We start from the raw sequence: 21,472 nt of genomic DNA, 5'->3' as shown, positions 1-21,472 counted from the left end.
TAACTGCAATTTATTTACAAAGCTAAAAGTTTTTAAGAAACTATTAAAATACTATATGCTCGTATGCATTTATAATGAGACAGTGGCTATGGTGGAGCTGTCCCACCATAAAGCATTGATGATGATCGTCAAATCATAATAGTAAGTGCATATTTAATATTTATCTCTATAATCATACGGTTATCATCAGTGCTCGACCATGGAGCAATTCCAACATAGTCGAACCCTTATAATAAATGGCTAACTAAATAAACTATTTAATGATATAAAATATATATTTATGTTCATTATATTATATTATTCTCTCATATAGGTTTCATTAGATAATGTAACTATTAAGAAAAGTTTTCATTAAATAATTCACTACTCTTTTTTCCTATCTTCATTTTTCCAAACAAACAACCAAACACTTTTTTACTTTTTTTATTTTATTTTTAAGTAATGTTCTTAACACAAGCTACCAAAAACAATTTATTTTCAATAAAAACTGATCATTCTTATTCCATAAAACAAATTCAAAAACACAATTAAAAACCAATACCAAACGCACCCTTAACCCTCATCATTGTTGAAGGCATTAGTTTCGGTTCTAGCTGCCATGGGGCTCTTTTCCTTTTCTATAAAATGAGGGATATGATTATAGAGCATATTTTTCCTCACTTACAGTAAGTAGAGTAAGTTTTGGAGTTATGCTTAATAGGTCTCTGGATTTTACTACAAAAATACATGTATTTACTATTTAGGGCGTACTAGGCGTGTGTTATGGCATAACATTAGTGTGTGGGCTCAGCATTACTTGTACAAATCCCCTGTTTGGCAATTGATTGGAAAGCAGTGAGCAGCATTAATCTTTGCTCTTGGGAAGTGTGCTAATGCAGGAACTACAACATTATTTTTTTAAAAATAATAATAATAAAAAATAAGTATAATTTTTTAATTTAATATAGTATTATATAATATAAATTTTTATTTTATTTTATTTTTATATTATAATTATTAATACAAATTAATAAATTTATTATTTATTATTAAATATATTATATTATGTTTTAATTTTTATTATATTAAAATACAACTAAATAAAGTACTATTTAATTATATTATAATAATTAATATATACAATTGATTAATATTTAATAAGTTAATATAACTAATAATAAATACTTATTAACATATAAAATAAATAAATAACAAAATATTATATTATTTAATTATATTATTGTAATTAGCTTATAAAAATTTATTATTATTTAACAATTTAATATAACTAATAATAAATGTTTAAGCATGAATAGATTTGAATAATATTAATTTGAAATTAATAATATAAATAATAATATAAAATATTATTACATATACTATAGAATTCTTACTTGGATTATTTTCTAAATATATAATTTAAATTGACTACAAAAAATTAATATAGTGTAGTGCAACACCAAATATAGTATAATTAAAAATTAATATAGTATATTGTAGCATCAAATATTTTAATAATATAGTATTAATAAAATACATTATAAGATAATATACTTATATTAAAATAATAAAATATAATATAATACAATATAGAATACTAAAGACATCCTTATAGTACTAGTAGACTATAGTAATAGTAATAGTAATAATAGGACAACAATTGATCTGTCAAAAACTACAATGATATTATCCCCTTCTTAAATCTTGATAAATAATAGATGATAAGCTGTCAAGTTGAAAAAAACAAAACAAACAAAATTGAGGTCCCGGTCCCCACTCCCCAGTGAGCCAGTTAAAAGTTAGTTGAACTAGTAAAGTCAAAATTTGCTTATAGACCAAAAAATCATCAAAAAAAGCTTTAATGAGTTTCAACATTGACTTAGCTGCAGAATCTTTTAATTTAAACCATTTGAGTAAAAAGACAAAGTTGCCATTTAAGAGGCCAATGCCATCTTATCAATTGTTGAATTTTCTCTAACATAAAGGATTTTGAGCACCGAGAGATATAAAGATAAAGCGGCAAGCATACTTTGTTCCTTTGCTAAATCTTCAGTCATGGAGGCTTCTCCAGAGCTGCAACTACAAACCAGAGGTTAGCAATTTTTCACATGCGTAGCTTCAATTTGCCCATTTCCTGATATCTGTAGATTATCTGTAAGCAGTTATCAAAATTTTAGAGTATGTCGAAATTTCAAATGTTGATTATGTTCTGTTTTCTTGCATGATTATAAAGTATTACGTGTTTTTGCCAGTTAATGATAGGGAACTAGACTCGCATATAGACACATCTGTGAACCAACAATGGCGATTTTTGAAGCTAAAACATTACAAATGGTGGCTTCGAGTGATTCTATACGTAGTATGTCTTCTTGTTGGGCAGTCAGCAGCTACTCTTCTAGGCAGATTATACTATGACAAAGGTGGCAATAGCAAATGGATGGCAACATTTGTTCAATCAGCCGGCTTCCCAATTCTGCTTCCAGTTCTATGCTGCTTCTCCAACGGCTCACGTTCCACTAACAAAACCGATCCAAAAATCTCCACGCTTGTCTGCCTCTACGTCGCGTTTGGCCTGCTCTTGACTGGCGACAACATGATGTACTCGTATGGACTATTGTATCTACCTTTGTCTACTTATTCTCTGCTATGTGCAACCCAATTGGCCTTTAACGCATTCTTCTCATTCTTTCTTAACTCGCAAAAGTTCACACCTTTCATATTCAACTCTTTAGTCCTTCTAACCATTTCAGCAACCCTTCTCGCTGTCAATGCGGACTCCGAAAACACTTCAGGTGTAAGCAAAGGAAACTATGTGATCGGATTCTTATGCACGCTGGGTGCATCCGCAACATACTCCTTGTACCTCTCCCTACTGCAGCTCTCTTTTGAGAAGGTTATAAAGAAAGAGACATTCTCTGTTGTGATGGACATGCAAATATATTCATCATTTGTGGCAACATGTGGATGTGTGGTGGGACTATTTGCTAGCGGAGAATGGAAGGGTTTGTCAAAAGAGATGAATGAATACAAAGAGGGAAGGGTGTCCTATCTGATGACTCTGATTTGGACAGCCGTGACATGGCAGATTTCATCGGTTGGTTTGTTGGGGTTGGTTTTTGAGGTATCGTCTCTGTTTTCCAATGTGATTAGTACCTTGTCTTTGCCTGTTATTCCTATTCTCGCAGTGATATTTTTCCATGACAAGATGAATGGATTAAAGGCAATTGCCATGTTATTGGCAATCTGGGGGTTTCTTTCCTATATATACCAGCATTATCTAGATGACTATAAATCCAAGACCATGGCAAACAAAAGCAAGGCCAATGAGGTTTCGGGTTCTGGGTCTGTCATAGAGATGTGTTGACGGTTTGGTGTGGAAAATGGTCAATTTAGGATGTGCAGATAAGAACTTGTTGCACAAAATTTTGAGCACTGAGGTTTGAAGTTTGCATTCCTATGTTATTAACTGCTTACTTGTCTAGTTAGAAGACAATGAGAAGACTCCAGCCTATAGCCATCCAGGGAACCCAGAGCAAGTTTCTTTTCTTCTATTTACTATTTGAGTAACCAATAACTTTACTATTATTTGAGATCATACTATTTCTTTGTAACTCAACTTCTGAAAGTCATGTCGTGAATAAAAGGAAACATCAATATACGGCAGAAATAGATTAGTTAGAAGGAATTTTTAGACTTTCAAATGATATTGTTGGTGCTACATAAGTAGTCATAACGCCCTTGTACGTCCCTTTAATAATATGATTGCTTTGTTGTCATCCTCCATATTCACATCAATACCCTCGAGATCTCAAGATCTATAATCACCTTATTAAAGTTATGAATATACTCCATCGTAAAAAAAGAAAAAAAAAGGAAAAAGAAAAATTTTCTTCAATTAAAAGAATATAAAACTTTCTTCCATTAAAATAAGATTCATATTCTTCAATATTTTCACTTCAATTTGAGAAGTAAACATTATCTCAAAGTTATAAAGTAAATATATCACGAATCTATAGAATTTTCCATATCTCGAACAAACATTTATAAAAATAATTATTTCTCTCAAAATCAAAATTTACCTTTGTATTATTGGCCCAAAAATGACATTATTAATACGTGACTCTCTTAATAATAAAAAAGTTGGAGTGCGTAGTATCCGAAAGGAATCGTGCGTGGGCGAAACAGGGAGTCAGGGACTAATGAAATGCAGTTATGCTAATGGGATTCATGACCAATGATGGATCAAAAATGCAGGCTGGCACAATTTTCTTACCAAAACAACTCACAATTTATCCTATTCTTCAATTATCATTGGTCTCTCGTATGTTTTCTTTATTGAATTTATTCTCAATTTTATTAGTTCGGTGAGTGAGTTGACATTTATATCCATTGTCAAAACTAGTCTATCATGATAATTGATAGCAAGAGATTGAACCTAAAAGACATGAAATTCAAAACTAGATGATAGTTACACTCTTTACCGAAGTTCGATCGGATTGATCCAAAGCCGAATCCACCCACCTCTAATTATCGTGCATACAGTACTAATTGTTGAAATGGCCAACCTTAACGTGGCTTGTAAAGTTTGAAAACTTGGGCTCCTCCAAGAGTTTTTCGAATATACTATCTTAACTTATAAGCCACGTGCGTGGGCGCCCTAGCCCATAATGAAAGTCCCACGTAATTTTCTTTTGTAATAACCATGGTCTTTATTGCCCGCAAGCGCAGGAAGAGAATCATCAATAGTAAGATTGTTCAGTGGCGCACCTGGCACTAGAGGAGGAAGTTCCTGATCGGGTTAACTGAACCGAACTAAACTCAATTTATTTCGGGTTCCATTCGGTTCATGTTAACCTATGTAATCCGAATGGGTTGAAAATAGGTTTAATTTCAACCTGAACCGAAATTTTGGCTTAAAAAACAAAAAAACAAATCGCTCACTAGTCATCTCGTAGCTGTCACGCCCAACTCTCCTCTCCACTCAGAGCACCCATAAATCCCTAACCGCAAGACATCAACACCCACGGTGACGGCAGACGCAGCCCACAACCGTCTGCCCGTCCCCTCCAGACTCTAGCTGACACCTGACGCCCGACGCCCGCACCCACTTCATAGTTCACCCACGCCCGTAAAGTATAACACTCGCACGGCACACTGCACCGACGCTGACACTGTTAGTTTCTTCCCGCTGACGGGTTGAGCTTTAAAAAAAAAATCTCTCTCTCACGCTCACATCTCAGCGCTCAACAAATCGCAGTTCACAAAACCAATTTCCAAATCCCTAATCACAGCAGCACGACGACATATGGCAGCCCAACTCTAGCCGACGCCCAACGCCGCCATTCACCTCAGCACCACGCTCGCCCTCAGCACGCCCTCTACACGCTCGCAGCCCAAAGCCGTTCACCTCGTGCTCGCGGCTGACTCACTCCCACACGGCCACACTGCTGACGCTCACAGCCCGCAGCCATTCACCTGTGCCGTTCGCTTCCAAACTAGTTGTCGTCTCTTGACTCACTTCCATCTCTGCCTAGCTTCCAATCCATTCGATCCATCAACTCATCAACATCAAGGTCAGTAATTATTTGATCTTAAGCTCTCTTCCATGCTCTATAATTCTGCCAATTTCCAAATCTTTACGCTCTCAATCAACTATCAAAGCAATCAGTCAATCACCATTGAGTTGTAAATAATGCCATATTGTAAGTAGTTGTTAATAAATGCGAGTAACCCCAGGCGTGCCAATACAGTTCAATTGAAACCATTTTTTTACATTATTATTATTATTATTATTAGTAGTAGCAAATGAGTCAAAATTATGAATCAGCAAACCATTTTTTTTTACATTATTATTACTTCTAACCCAAATTAACCCAAATTTTTTGAATTGGACTGTTCCAACTCGAATTAACCCTAACCGAAATTTGAACTGAAATTACCAACCCAAACCAATCTAAAGTATGAATCCAAACCGAACTGAAGCGAATTAATTTGCGTTTTCAACATGATTGGGTTGTAACACAAATAGAAACCCAAACAACCTGAACCAAAATCCGATTTAGTCACCCCTACCTGGCACCGGCAGCAATCTCTTGTGATTTGTTGCCATTGTACTCAAATAAGTGATTCTAGGGATTGCAATTTTGTTGCTGTTATATTTCAATAAATATTTCTAAGGATTGAAAGTCTTCTTCCTAGAGACAAACAGAGAGTTAAATTTATTACACCAAAAAGGTTTAGGTTAAGCTATTTTTATAGTTGGTGGTGTCATTTTCTTTTTCCAGTTTTAGTTGATTCGAGTTTGAAGAACAAACTAATTATGGCAAAAAGGAAGCAGAGGAGCAAACCGAAGCGTGGACCGAGCTCATGCAGGTGAATAACATGTTATTTTTTTATAACAGAAGCTGCTAGTGTAAGTTTTAGCTTTGATAATATTGGCACACAAGTTAAATTTTAATCTTTTTCTTTTCCTTTTAATTTTTTGGGCTATCTTTAATAATGATCACATGTGGCATGTTACCTTTACAGGCTAATGAAATTAATTATTTATGTAAATAGATTCATGAGCAAGTAATGGATTAAATCATTTATATTTCTTCCGGTTGTGAAATTCATTGTATTGGCCTATTGGGTGGTTTGTGTTGACTGTTGAGATGATATATCTATTGTTTTTTTAGCTATTTAAATTTGGAAAATGAGATTCGGCCACCCTCGTTACAGAGGGAAGCCTAAAACGACATGCTTATGTGCCGTTTTGAAGTTTTAGATTTGAGAATTAAAAACAAATTTTACCATTCAAAAATAATGAAAGCTAATCAAAACAAATTAAAAAATCTAAATTCTTATCCCTCCCCTCACTCATCCCCTCTCTCTCTCACCCGCTCTGTCCCGCTCGGCTCTCACTCTCACCCACGAAGCTCGTTCCCCTCTCACTCACCCACAAGCTCACTGTTAATATTTTGCTCAGATCTCAGCTAACTCATCATCGAAACCCCAACCATTGACGCTAGGCTTAGGAGGATCCTGTGTCGTGGGTCTGTTTCTTCTCTGATCTTGCCCCTTTTTGTTCAATCTATTTATGCCCTTGATTGATTTAGTCTCTTTGTTTTGTTGTGTTTCTTGTTCTGGCAAAATCTATCGTAGCTGTTGCTTTTATTATTTTATAATTTTTTTTGGGTGGTTTTGTGTAGTCTTATGAACATTCTTTTTGGCATAAATGCATCTGGGTTACTAAGTTTGATTTTTAATTAGACTTGATCCGTAATTCTATGCGTTTTTTGAATTTTTTTTCGTGAAATTAAGTTAATTTAGTTTAGTATTATTAGATTATTGTCACCTAAAATTAGTATATTTAATCAGTTAAAGAAATTCTTTTGACACGGCCTTACGAAACCTTGTATGTGATATTTGGTTTTTTTTTTGTATTTATATTTTAAAATTACTAGAAATAAGTTATTTGAAGAGTGATACGTTGTGAAATGTTAAAGCTTATGGTTTCGTTGTAATTATCTTTTTGCTTATATATGTTTACGTCTGTTGGCACTCATTTTTTTCTTTTTGTGTATTTGAAGTTTGCATATATGGTGTGTATTAAGATTTTCAAGTTGTTCTTCAAACATATTCTGGGTAGTTTGATATATCACACGTTTCTGTGAATTCTTTAGTTGAGGCAATTGTTTTTGGTCTTAGCTGCATTGTTAAGTTCTTTACCATATAGAATTCCCTAATTTTCTTCTGCTAATCCAGTAATTGCAGCTTCATTCTAAGGTTCTTTATTTTCTATAAAGCATATATTGCTTCATTAACCCTCCTCTAAAATTAAACCAAACGTGACTTGTATTTGATTTTTATCCTTGAAAAATAGAATCCATCCTTTTCTAATATGTATTTGATTCATTTCAATCTTACAGATCATTTTAAATTGTTGTTGTTGTATGAATCCAACTCGAATTAACCCTAACCCAAATTACCAACCCAAACCAATCCGAAGTATGAATCCAAACCGAACTGAAGCGAATTAATTTGCGTTTTCAACACAATTGGGTTGTAACGCAATCGAAACCCGAACAACCTGAACTGAAATCCGATTTAGTCACCCCTATCTGGCACTGGCAACAATCTCTTGTGATTTGCTGCCATTGTTGTTGTTGTTGTTGTTGTTGTATGAATCCAACTCGAATTAACCCTAACCGAAATTACTAACCCAAACCAATCCGAAGTATGAATCCAAACCGAACTGAAGCGAATTAATTTGCGTTTTCAACACAATTGGGTTGTAACGCAAACCGAAACCCGAACAACCTGAGCCGAAATCCGATTTAGTCACCCCTATCTGGCACCGGCAACAATCTCTTGTGATATGTTGCCATTGTACTCAAATAAGTAATTCTAGGGATTGCAATTTTGTTGCTGTTATATTGAAATAAATATTTTTAGGGATTGAAAGTCTTCTTCCTAGAGACAAACAGAGAGTTAAATTTATTACACCAAAAAGGTTTAAGTTAAGCTATTTTTATAGTTGGTGGTGTCATTTTCTTTTTCCAGTTTTAGTTGATTCGAGTTTGAAGAACAAACTAATTATGGCAAAAAGGAAGCAAAGGAGCAAACCGAAGTGTGGACCGAGCTCATGCAGGTGAATAACATGTTATTTTTTTGTAACAAAAGCTGCTAGTGTAAGTTTTAGCTTTGATAATATTGGCACACAAGTTAAATTTTAATCTTTTTCTTTTCCTTTTAATTTTTTGGGCTATCTTTAATAATGATCACATGTGGCATGTTACCTTTACAGGCTAATAAAATTAACTATTTATGTAAATAGATTCATGAGCAAGTAATGGATAAAATCATCTATATTTCTTTCAGTTGTGAAATTTATTGTATTGACCTATTGGGTGGTTTGTGTCGACTGTTGAGCTGATATATCTTTTTTTTTTAGCTATTTAAATTTGGAAACTAATATTCGGCCACCCTCGTTACAGAGGGAAGCCAAAAACGACATGCTTATGTGCCGTTTTGAAGTTTTAGATTTGAGAATTAAAAACAAATTTTACCATTCAAAAATAATGAAAGCTAATCAAAACAAATTAAAAAATCTAAATTCTTATCCCTCCCCTCACTCATCCCCTCTCTCTCTCACCCGCTCTGTCCCTCTCGTGCTCTTTTTATAGAGCCTGATTTGTTGCTGCTTGATGAACCTACGGTGTGTTATTTTTGTGCTCTCTATGGAATGAATTGTTGCAGTTGAATTTGCTTTATATATAAAGTATTTTTGTGGCAGAATCACCTTGATCTTCATGCTGTCCTATGGCTGGAATCTTATCTAGTGAAATGGCCAAAAACATTCATAGTTGTTTCTCATGCTAGAGAGTTTTTAAACACGGTAACTCTTTTGAGCTATTTTTCTTCTCTGTTAGGGATAAAATATACTCGAGTAATATATTTATTCTGATAGTTCTTGTCAATTCATTATTATTTTCAGGTGGTCACAGATATTCTTCATCTACATGGTCAAAAACTGACTGCATACAAAGGGAATTATGATACATTTGAGAGGACCCGGGAGGAACAGATTAAAAACCAAGTGAAAGCATTTGAGTCTAATGAACGATCAAGAGCACATATGCAGGTCTTCTTAGCTGCACTTCATCCAAAAAGCATTGAAAGCAATTTACTTTTTATTTCTATTGTCCACCTTGTTTCACAGATTATATTGACTTGTATCTAACATGCAAATGCTTTTCCTTGATTATGCAGTCCTTTATTGATAAGTTCCGATATAATGCAAAGAGGGCATCCCTTGTTCAGTCAAGAATCAAGGTTTTCTCTTTAACTTATATGTCTTTGACTTCAATGTTGATCTCAACTTGATTCCTAGTCCAGCTATGTTGCTGAATAATTTGCCTTTTGGTTCCCTTGGACTTTGTCAGGCATTAGAGCAGATGGGTCATGTAGATGAAGTTGTAAATGATCCTGAGTAAGTACTGCTCTCCTGTTGACAATAACGTTTTCCAGAATTTCTAAAGTTTAGACTTTGCATATTTTTGCTTCAAATTTCCTCTTTTAGATTTACTCTTATACCAATGATTTTTTGTTTTTACAATGCAGCTAAAAATTTGAGTTCCCAACTCCGGACGATAGACCTGGGCCCCCTATAATAAGTTTCAGGTTATATTTTGCAGCTAATCTGGGGGAATGTTGAACAAATGTTTTTAAGCTGTGCTTTTGTGTTTTTTGAGTATCAAAGGCATTATTGGTTTGCAATTAATTTTTCCACTTCTGCTAGTAGTACAAGTTCCTTGCTGTGTGGCTGTAATTATTTTCAACTAGCAGTATATGTCTATGCATTACCAAATTTTCTTTAAATTCAGAATGCTAATTTATCCCCTGTTAAAATTACATTTGGATCTTGAATTTTATCCCAAGCTTGTTGGAATCTAATAATCTTCTTGAATGTGATTGCAGCGATGCATCATTTGGTTACCCTGGTGGGCCTATATTATTTAAGAATTTGAATTTTGGGATTGATTTGGACAGCCGGATAGCAAGTAGGCATGCCTGTCCCTCTTTTTGCTTTTGATTATACATTAGTTAATTACATCATGTATCTTTCATGCTTTACATTAATGAATTTGTATACACAAGGTCATTATTCTATAAATGGAATACATGGTGCTATCTTTGTGTATTACTTGTATGCTGATGGCAGTTTTTATCTGGGTGTTTGTATTGTTTTGCAGTGGTTGGGCCAAATGGGATCGGCAAATCAACTATACTCAAACTTATTGCTGGTGAGCTACAACCAAGCTCTGGAACAGTTTTCCGTTCAGCTAAGGTATCTTATTCTTGTTTTCTAGAAGTTTCATATAGTAATTGCAATTTTAACTCAGATTCTTGTCTATCATGCATCTAAAATAAGTTTCACTGGCCAATTGTATTTCTGTCATGACCTTCATTCCCTGTGCAGTAGGATTTATCAGATTCTCTTTTATACATTACTTATTGTTCCACTTAATATCTTTGTAAAAGTTTTATTTTATTCTTGGAATAATTGGTCTGGGTCTTGTATACTTTGATATAATGGATTGTCATTTCTGTCTCAACAGGTTCGCATAGCTGTGTTCAGTCAGCACCATGTTGATGGGCTAGACCTATCTTCAAATCCCCTCTTGTACATGATGCGCTGCTTCCCTGTAAGCTATTGTACTCTCCTCTTCCTTTTCGCATTACATTTATGCATCTATGGATACATGCGTGCACCTTGTGGAAAACAATCTGTAGTGTCAAGTTCATATGGCAGTCATAATTTGTTGTTATCCTGGATCTCAGAATACCATTGTTCAAAGAATATCATGTAATCAAATCCCTTATTTGAAGTTTTCTTCCTGCAGGGGGTGCCTGAGCAGAAGCTTCGAGCTCACTTGGGTTCTTTTGGTGTAACTGGAAATCTTGCTCTTCAACCGATGTACACTTTGTCTGGTATGCTTCCTTTTTTATCTTCTTATGTCATTGATACATTACATTGGTTATTTAATGATCTTGTAGAACTGCAGTTTGACTTTTGTCTGAATTGACTTTTTGCATTGTTTATTGGATTGAAGGCTTGCCACAAGTAGCATGCAAGCCATGTTATAGTCATGACTAAAATGCAAGCTATATGTTATTGTCATGACTAACACACAAGCCATATGTTGTGTGTGGTGTCACCTGCGCACCACCAGTCTTCACAATGATAAGGTTTTAGTTTTTTATGTACAGGTTCTCATGTGTCTTTGTATTTACGATTTCTATATTAGGTGGCCAGAAAAGCAGAGTTGCTTTTGCAAAGATTACATTCAAAAAGCCACACATAATATTGCTTGATGAGCCATCTAATCACCTTGCAAGTTGCAATCTTCTCTTTGCATCTCTTTTGTCTTTTAGTAATGTCCAACATGCTCTAGAAAGTCGGGATGCTAAGATATGATTTGAGATTTTGCTGGGGTAAGGAGGTGGAATTTATGTTGGAAATAGAGTTTGGATATATGTATATATTTTGAAACAGAGTTTTGATGCTATTTTAACTCTATTATCCACTATTGCAATGGTGAAAATTTTCAGCTATTTTGATTGACATACTGATGTTTCAAAATGTAGGATTTGGATGCAGTGGAGGCACTAATTCAAGGCCTTGTTTTGTTCCAAGGAGGGATTCTCATGGTATTTTGCTTGTTCTCTTCATGATTATAGTTCACGAAACTTAATCAATGATATAAATATAATTCATTAAGCTTATTGAACTATATCATGTTTTATCAAACATTTTGTTGTAAAATGCGCCTGTTTCTACCGCGCAGGTTAGTCACGACGAACATCTGATATCTGGAAGTGTAGAGGAGCTATGGGTTGTATCAGAAGGCAAGGCGACACCATTCCATGGGACGTTCCACGATTACAAGAAGATGCTTCAGTCTCGTTAAATACTATAGAGGTTTATTGCGGGAAATCAGAGGGATTTTGACACTTACAATTACAGAACAGTTGAGTTTTTCTCAGTTATACTGAATGGGATATACAAGTCTATTTATGCTATTAAAAAAAAAATGTTTTTTCGAGAATGAGGCTTGCGGGGGAGCTTTTCTGCTCACTCTTGCCACTGTACTTTTTATTTATTTATTTATTTATTAATATCAAATAGAAACTATTATTATACAATTAATTAAAACATAATTCAGTCTAATATATTTGTTGGAGCTTAGAGATATGCTCTCACAAGGGAAGTCTCGAACAGGAGGTGTTTCTTTTATTTTATTTTATTTGAAAGTTGAAACAGAGGTGTTTATTAATTCAGCTAAAAAAGTAATTTTTCTTTTGCAAGTATATCTAATTTTCTCTTTTTTATGAATTTAACAATAAATATTAAATTGAATGAAAAGGAATCACTGTAGCATTAATGGTAAAACTTCTAAATAAATAAATAAAACAAATTTGAGTATGACTAGGGATGGTAATTGTACCCGCAAACCCGCCCAAATGCCCCCGTCAAAACCCGTCCGTTGCGGGTAATTTTACCCGTTGCGGGCGGGTTTAGTATTATAAATTAAAACCCGCACATGGATGCGGGTGGGTTTGGTATTAACTTTATATCCGGTGGATACCCGCATGGATATCCACCAAACCCATAATATTTTTTTTAAATATTTTTAATTTAATTTTAATCTAAAAATGTATAAAGAAAATAATGTCATTAATTAAATTACCAAATAGCCAAAGGCTCAAAGTTGTGTATGTGTGTATGTGGCCTATATCCTATTTTAAAGTCATAATTTAAAGAAAACTAAAGGCATTTTTCTTCAAATTAGTATTTGAAAATATTAATCTTAATTATTATTATAGGCATTGTGTTGGATGGGTGCTTATGGTGGTGAATGAAATGAATATCTTCTCTTGGATCTTGTTTTAAATGATAATATGAAATGTAATTATTATTTTTAGATACTAGTTTGTGTTTTTTAAATGGATTTGTGTAATTTATACTTAAATTTGAGAATTTGTGTTGAATTGATGTGGAAATTTTAATTTTTCATTTACATTATTTAAATATAAAATTGAGTATGTTATATGGAATTTGAGGTTATTATTATAAATTTATATATTAAACATTTGTGATTTTAAATACGAAAACCCGCAAAAAATCCGTCAGATACCATTGCGGGTTTGGTAATTGTTAAAATCCGCTGCGAGTTGCGGGTGGGTTTGGTAATTTAAATTTTGTGCGGGTTTGGGTGTGGTAATGGCAAACCCGCTGCGGGTGGTGCCCATTACCATCCCTAAGTATGACTGTGCTCTGTGCATCCGTGGAATCGGTCAGTGCCGTGGGAAGGAATCGAACCTGGTCATCGGTTACAATTAAAATATGCGACTCATCATAAGTAAATATCACATTAATTAAGATTATAATGAATTAAGATTGTAATGAGTGTGAGTCAGGCTTAAATTATACATAGAGTATTTATATGATTTATGATTGGACAATGGATGAGGGAGAGTTACCTAAAATCTATATATATATATATAAATAATGAAATCACAAATCTCAGGGTCTAATACTCTAATTCCAAGTCTCTGACAATTGGGTCCGTTCTTGTTTTATCCGCAATTCCAAACAATTCATCCAAACCCCAAATAAAAAAGCAAATACCCAATTTTCATTTTCATATCTCACAAAATTCTAAAATCTAATTCGTAATGGAAGATAACAAATTAACAACCCCAGTAACAGCATAATATCGCGAGACAGCTTGGGCAACGTGGCAAGCTGGGTGAGCGCCACTGTAGTCTCCGCCTTCTTCGCGTCCCTCGAACGATGCTCTTGCGTCAATCTCACTACAACCGATCCCGACGACGACGAGGAGGATGAGGCGAAGGATCGCCCTCTTACGCTCACCAGCAACTCCCACGCTCCCGACGACATCGTTTGATCCATCGCCTGCCCTTCCTTTGGTATCTGAATTGTTATATTAATCAATTCCTTTTACCTCTTTTCTTTTCTTACAACAACAAAAAAACGCTGCGTTTTATATGTCGTTTAGGGCTTTCATGTGGATAATCAAATCTCAGTTAATGTGTAATAACGGTGTTGAAATTGTTGGAGCTGGTTCGTTTGGCTGTGTTTCGTTTTCAATTCGATTTTGTGAATGCTGAACAAATATTTGCTGTATTTTGTGAGGATATTTTTGGGTTTTCTAATTTCCAGCACAATTTGAAGATATGCAAGTCCTTATCCTCTCTGAAGTTGTCTTGGTATGAACGAAACTAAGTTTTTTCTTATTTGATTATTGTTCTTGCTGCAAGATCCTTGGTCAATATTAATATTTTTGATTGTTTGTTTTTACAAGGATATCACTGGAATGTGTTTTTTTTTTGCGCCCCCCCACCACCCCCAACGTTTTTGCTATTGAATTCCATGATAAATCTTTATCTGGGGGAATTCAACTTTGCCATCTCTTATTGGCTGGCTCAATAACCAATTTGCTGCTGCAAATAACTTTATTGCTCTGGCTTATTAATAGAGTTTTCTGTAGATATATACTTGCAGTGCATAAGACTATGTATACCACCAGAAATTGGCATATTCATCTGCTTAATCTAATTGATCAAAATTGCTAGGAATGAATCTCCATAGTTTTGACGCTTGTTTTCAGAGTAGAGTTTTGCTAGACTGAAACTAGAAACAATGCTACTTTTTATGGAGATGTAGTTTCAGGGACATGGCAAAAAGTTTCTAGTTCATTTTCATGCCTGCAGCTAGAGGATCGCTCTGGCATCGCACACAGCTGACTGTTGGCTGGGCCTCTATGGATCATTATCACTGAGATTAGGGCTGATTTTAACCCACCTGGACATAGTAATGGTCAAGATGCTTTTTGAGTAGTGTATTTCATATCATTTTGAGTATTTGTTGCTTTTACTGGGCCTGGCGATGTTATCTTAACTCTATTTCTAATTTTCTATGCAAGTGATACCTCATCATTTGCTTAAGTGAAGAAGCCTTGCAATAATGCTAAAGCTGATTGTGCAGTAACCTCTTCTTTGGTGCTGTTTCCAATTTGTCCTAATGTCCATTCGGTATCATCTTTCTTTGAGTTGTTCTATTGCTTCCCCCCCCAAAACAAAAAAAAATAAAGAACTCTCAATTTAGCATTATCAGTATCTCCAACACAAGCTCTTTGGCATGAATAAACCTTTTGTGCAGCCGACAAGTGCATATCTTCTGTTAGTTTTATCACCATATGAGGTGTTTTTAAAATCTCTAGGTTATGAATATGGTTGGCAAGTAGGAACTACTCTATTTGTTTTATCACCATATGAAGTGTTGTAAAAATCTCTAGGTTATGACTATGCATAACAAGTAGGAACAACTGAATAAATTCTAAGCTTGTGACTCTTGGGCTAAGACAATGGATATCTCAACCTAGGCTGGCCCTTGAGAACTCTTGATTTATATAGGCGTGCTTGTCAGTTGTCTCACATTCTTTTTCCAGAATATTTATTGAGGAAACATAGATAATGAAGCACCACCTAGTAGAGTGATCCTGCTTTCTGTTTCCATCAAATATGAAGCTGGAAGCTTGCCCAAACAAAAAGTAAAAAGATTCAGGAGATAAAAAATTTTAGAACCAAAAAAAAAAAAAAAAAAAGGAAGCCTGAATTTGCATTGCATTTTTAAAACTTATATGGAAGGAGGACTAGCTTAACCCCTCCCCCTTCCTAACACATGCACAACTCCCCATTCTCACATACTCTTACCTCTCTCGCTTTCTCCCCTTATAATACATACGTCACTATCCCTATGTTTTATGAGCGCAAGAGCTTCATGTTTTTTGAGTTAACTAAACTAATGCCCAAGTATAAGAGCAAAAGTAGCATAGATGATTAATCTCCATCCTTCCTCCAACAAAGTAACATGAACACACAACGACGGATTATGTAGAACCTCGCTTTCTTTTCCTTCAAAACTCTACTCTTGGGTGCTGAAACTTTGGCTTGCTTTGGCTGGGATTGGGAAGTAGACATTCTCGATGACCTTATGGCTCTCTGGTATGTTCCTTCTTCTGCTTCACAATCAGTAACTTCTCAGATTATGAGTGTCTTCCCCTTGTGGAATATTTTGTAGGGGGCTGGTAGAGTTTGTTTCAGCTTTCTTTGATGTCAGTAAATAGATGGTCAAATATACCAGTAGGGGCCTTGATGCTTGGCCACGCTTTCCTAAGGCAGTCAACCAGGAAGCTGGTTTTCTGCTCTCAAAAGGCTGTCTTTTGCAGTTTTCTACATTGATTCAATACCCGGACTTCCTGGTTAATTGTCTTCTGACCGACCATATTAGTGCTCTGCTCCCACGATTTATTGCCGAAAAGACAAATGGACCACCTAGCCCCATAGAGACATATCAACAAAAGGTCAGATGCGGGTATCACTTACCTATAAATTTCTGAAAAATAATAATAATGATAATAATGATAATGGTTACTGTCTTACTGAACCACACCCCCATCTACACACAATAGAACCTCAGCTGACCCTGAGATGTGAATGTGGCTGGTTTGGTCGTATATCAAGTCCCTTCATAATTTTTGGTATCTTTGCTTCTGATTTCGTATTTAACTCTCTTTTCAAATTTCAGCTGTTCAGATTATTTATTAGACATGTTTGAAAAGACCATAAGAAAGAAGCAACCAGTTTTGTTTTTTTTTTGGTGTTCTCTTCAATTTCTCAAGTAAGAGAGAGAGGAGATGTATCGAATGAGTAAGGAACTGCCCCCACCCAGCAACCCAAGTTTTGGGCTCCCGACTCAGGCTTTCCAATTGTTGGGTTGCGTGTTTCCATTGACCATCTGTATTCCTCATGTCCATAGATTGCATTTTGCCATGAATAAACTCAAGATTCCTCTAAACTCATGCCCCTGCGTATTGAATTCAGTCTACTAGGGTTCAGAACTCTCCTTTCCCATGATGAATTATATAGAACAACGGAAAGGACTAAAAGTATGTATGCCCTTCCTTTGGCCTTTATGGAAGTTTGTTAGTCCTAGCCCTGGCCAGCAGCCCTGAGAACCCCACGCTCGGTGTGTGTGTGTGTGTGTGTGTGTGTGTATGAGTTGGTTTTCTTTTTCTTTTCTTTTTTTTTTTTTAAATTTTATATTAGTTGCTTTTGCTCCGGTGATGACTTTGATCAGAAGCCCATATCGTTCCAATTTCCGAATCTTTTTATATATTTTATGTGTGGAAGTGGAACCGAAGAGATTCTGAGGAGCTTTCTTCACCTTATATTTCCCTCTTCGTTTTTTCTTTCTTTCGTTCTCCATTTCTCTTTTTTTTTTTCTTTTTTTTCTTTTTTTTCTTTTTGTGTTTTTTTTGGGGGGGGGGGGGGTTGGGATTTTATGAGCTGTTTTCCTATTACTGCTGAATGCCCGTTCAATACTATGATGAATTGGTGATAATACATTTGTTACCTCCTTATATAATGATGTAAGGTATACAATTGTTCGATGAAAATTCAATGACTGTAAAAATATAAAATAACAGAATTTTTTTTTTACAACGGTTAGATTTTTATCGAATGGTTACAGGAGAATTATGTATCTTACATAATAATATAAGATAATAAGTTCATGATGATAGAGTCGCAGACAAACACGAAGAAATTGACAGAAAATGATAATAGTTAATTTTTTAATTTTTTAAATTTTATGGGTTGATAATAATTTTATACAATTAATTTCTTCATATTACATTAATTTTTATGGACAAATTTATACACACTAATTTATACAAGATAATTGTGACTTTATCAAAAATTCATTAATACAACCTTAATTTTTGGCAACATACAACAGGTAGGAGGTATTCTTCTTCTTGTTTGAACTCAGCCAAATATTAAAAGAATGCAATCCGCGATATTGGTATGTGCAGGAACTGGTTCTAGTTGGGCTTGGCCAGCCTATCTTACATTCGCAATACCACTTATGTGTTATTTTTCAGTCCTAAAATTTTTGCGCGATTGTTTTTTGAAATTAATGATTTAAAAGCAAAAAATCCCCTAGGAGGAATTCATGTTCATGGAAGAAAATTGGCTAACGCCTCGTGTGACTCATAAATTAACGGTTCAACTTTTATAATAAATGACGAATTAGAGTTTTTATAACTTTATATAAGTTTATTTAAAGTTAATTTTATAAAAAAAAATTTTTTTTAAGTAAATACACTAAATTTTAACATTATTTGTTAATAAGCATACATATTATTAAAATCTTACGGCTATTTTTATCATGTGATTTTCTGGTAGTGTATATTGGTATATGACTTATTTTTGTCATGTGATTTTCTGTTAACAAACATTAGTATATTTTAAGTCGAATTTTTACGATTGAAATAAGTTATTTCAACTTACTTCTAAATGTTCAAACTCACAAGAGTATGGTTGTAAAACTTTTTTTATTTTTATTTTTTTTAATAGTGAAAAAGTTAACTGATGAGTCGTTGACTTGGGCAATAGCATTTCTTAAATAATAAATAAACAAAATTAATAGCCAAAAGAAAGTTTCAGTTTAATATGTCAATGTCTGATCACGAATGCTAACAAACAAATGATAGAACAAAATTAGCCGTTTGGAATCAGAAATTAGAGTCAATTCAATTCTAGTGACTAATCTTTCCACAAAACGAACAAAACCCGTTTACTTCAGTTGACATTCCTTTTACGTAGAAACCCACCATGTCTCCTAAGCAACAATCCCTCTCTTCATTCATCTCCAATCATGTGCATGGCGTCTTTTCATTCTCGTAGCAGTAACAATAACGGTAACCACCCCGCGTCCTCTTTCTCTCTTTTGTTGTTGTTTTTGTTGCTTGCATCAGTATCAGCATCAGGGACTGTCGCAAAAGCTATCTCACAGCCAACCACAGGCAATTTTGACAGAGGCCCCGTCGTACCCACAACCCCGTTGGTCACTTTCTTGGAGCGTGTACAAGAAACTGCTCTCGCAACTTTCGAACAAAAAGACTTTGATCCAAAACTTTACGTTGATTTGTCGTTGAAGTCCAATCTTTCCACAACTGTTACCGCTTTTCACAAGCTACCGAGAAATGCAACTGGGTCAGTTTTGGTTCCTGATTTCAAGGAGTTCTTGCACGAATATTTTGATGGTGAAGGAGACGATCTTGTGTACGCTGAACCACCAGATTTTGTGCCCGAACCAGATGGGTTCTTGCCTAAGGTGAAGAACCCTCAAGTGAGAGCATGGGCTCTTGAGGTGCATGCTTTGTGGAAGAATTTGTCTCGGAGAGTTTCTGGTTCGATATTGAACCGGCCTGAGTTTCACACTTTGCTTCCCCTGCCTCGACCGTTTGTTATTCCAGGTTCCCGGTTTACAGAGGTCTACTATTGGGATTCATACTGGGTTATTAGGTTAGTTTTTGTATTTGTTCTATTTTTTTTTTTTCAATGCCAGTTCAGTGACGTTGAAGAAATTTTTTTTTTCTCTAATGTCAAGTGCTTTTGTGCTGCTAAATTTTTTTATGGGTGTGATTCAATGTGCGTATAGGGGCTTGCTAGCAAGTAAGATGTATATGACAGCGAAGGCAATTGTGGCCAATCTCATTTCTCTTATTGATACATATGGTTATGTTCTTAATTGTGCGAGAGCTTATTGCACCAATAGGAGGTAATGCTTCTTCTTGTGCTATCTTACTTATTTTGGCTCCAACATCTATTGTATTAGTTACAACTGTCAGATCATGCTTCTTCGTCATTTTGTTTCCCATCAGACCAAAGTTTTAGGCATAGCTTCTGCAGTATCTTCTGCATTGAATACATGTAAAATGTTCCCATCTTTCTGACCATGTATCGTATATGCTTTCTTTTGAATCTGTGCACCATGCTTGCTATTGACATGGCATGGGTTCATGTCTTGCAGCCAGCCTCCCCTTCTCAGTGCAATGGTTTACGATATTTACAATCGAACTGGTGACTTAGATTTGGTCAAAAAGGCTCTCTCTGCCCTGCTCAAAGAACATCAATTTTGGAATTCAGGTATACTGAATACATACTATTTACATAAATAGTATCCTCCCCTGCGCAAGATTCGTTTCTTTGTTTGCTTGAACGTAATTATATAGCTGATATACATGTTAATGTATTGTAGGAATACATAAGGTCAACATCCAAGAGGATCATGGTAGAAATCATACATTGAGTCGGTATTATGGAATGTGGAACAAACTGAGGCCTGAATCTTCAACCATTGTATATTCTTCTTTCCATCAGAATTACCTGAGCATGAGGTGCGAAAAGAAATTTTATTAGGATAAGTTTTAACTTCTTTCCTCTACCAGGATAAGGCGCATGCTTCTAAGCTCTTGAATGCTTATGAGAAAGAGCAATTTTATCGGGAATTGGCTTCCACTGCTGAATCGGGATGGGATTTTAGTACCAGATGGATGAGGTAATTAATTATCTTGCATCAAACCAGTATCCGTTAGGAAAAAAATGACATAATTAAGATCAGTTGGAGAAAAATTCATTTCCTCTACTGTGTGATTCAATTAATTAATTATCAGACAAAACTCAGTTGACAAATTTATGGAGTTTAATTGTCTTCTTGCAGGAATACTTCAGATTTCACCACATTGGCAATAACATCAATATTACCTGTTGATTTAAATATATTTATACTCAAGGTAAAAGTCTTTGCCTTCTTAGTAAGTCTAGAGACTTGGAAGTCCATCCATTTTTTCCCCCCATATTTAAGTGATGTTTGTATGTTGATCCAGATGGAACTTGACATTGCCTCGATGGCACAAATTGTTGGAGACAATAGAACTGCTGAGAGTTTCTTGAAAGCTGCTCAAGCAAGAAAACAGGCAATAAACTCTGTTTTCTGGAATGAAGAAAAGGGGCAATGGCTGGATTATTGGATAAGTAATGGAACTAGCAGCCAGGTGATTACCTGAATGTGACG

General features: G+C 35.0%; 2 protein-coding genes and 2 pseudogenes across 2 annotated transcripts; all 4 read left to right on the top strand.

Moving 5' to 3' along the window:
- Window positions 1-2,010: 2,010 nt before the first annotated feature.
- Window positions 2,011-3,635, top strand: LOC18044002 (probable purine permease 11). The gene is made up of 2 exons (XM_006436765.2): window positions 2,011-2,071; window positions 2,232-3,635. The coding sequence occupies exons 1-2, from the start codon at window positions 2,035-2,037 to the stop codon at window positions 3,341-3,343; spliced, it is 1,149 nt and encodes a 382-aa protein (XP_006436828.1). The 5' UTR covers window positions 2,011-2,034; the 3' UTR covers window positions 3,344-3,635.
- Window positions 3,636-8,558: 4,923 nt separating this feature from the next.
- LOC18044001 lies at window positions 8,559-12,734 on the top strand (annotated as a pseudogene).
- Window positions 12,735-13,747: 1,013 nt separating this feature from the next.
- On the top strand, window positions 13,748-14,784 carry LOC18044155. Its single transcript, XM_024186193.1, has 2 exons — window positions 13,748-13,849; window positions 14,214-14,784. The coding sequence occupies exons 1-2, from the start codon at window positions 13,748-13,750 to the stop codon at window positions 14,433-14,435; spliced, it is 324 nt and encodes a 107-aa protein (XP_024041961.1). The 3' UTR covers window positions 14,436-14,784.
- Window positions 14,785-19,064: 4,280 nt separating this feature from the next.
- Window positions 19,065-21,472, top strand: part of LOC18044153 — a 4,060-nt pseudogene continuing 1,652 nt past the window's right edge.

This window comes from Citrus clementina, unplaced genomic scaffold (genome assembly GCF_000493195.1).
Source record: "Citrus clementina cultivar Clemenules unplaced genomic scaffold, Citrus_clementina_v1.0 scaffold_4, whole genome shotgun sequence".
NCBI classification, from domain to species: domain Eukaryota; kingdom Viridiplantae; phylum Streptophyta; class Magnoliopsida; order Sapindales; family Rutaceae; genus Citrus; species Citrus x clementina.
The sequence above is the reverse complement of the archived record's forward strand: the minus strand, read 5'-3'. Positions and strand labels throughout refer to the sequence as shown.

Excerpts from the sequence above, each read along its gene's own strand:
- LOC18044002 (XM_006436765.2), top strand. The coding sequence starts at position 2,035 with ATGGAGGCTTCTCCAGAGCTGCAACTACAAACCAGAG. Across the intron at positions 2,072-2,231 it reads GCTGCAACTACAAACCAGAG|TTAATGATAGGGAACTAGAC; the intron begins GTTAGCAATTTT and ends TGTTTTTGCCAG.
- LOC18044155 (XM_024186193.1), top strand. The coding sequence starts at position 13,748 with ATGGCAAACCCGCTGCGGGTGGTGCCCATTACCATCCCTAAGTATGAC. Across the intron at positions 13,850-14,213 it reads GTGGGAAGGAATCGAACCTG|CAAATTAACAACCCCAGTAA; the intron begins GTCATCGGTTAC and ends AATGGAAGATAA.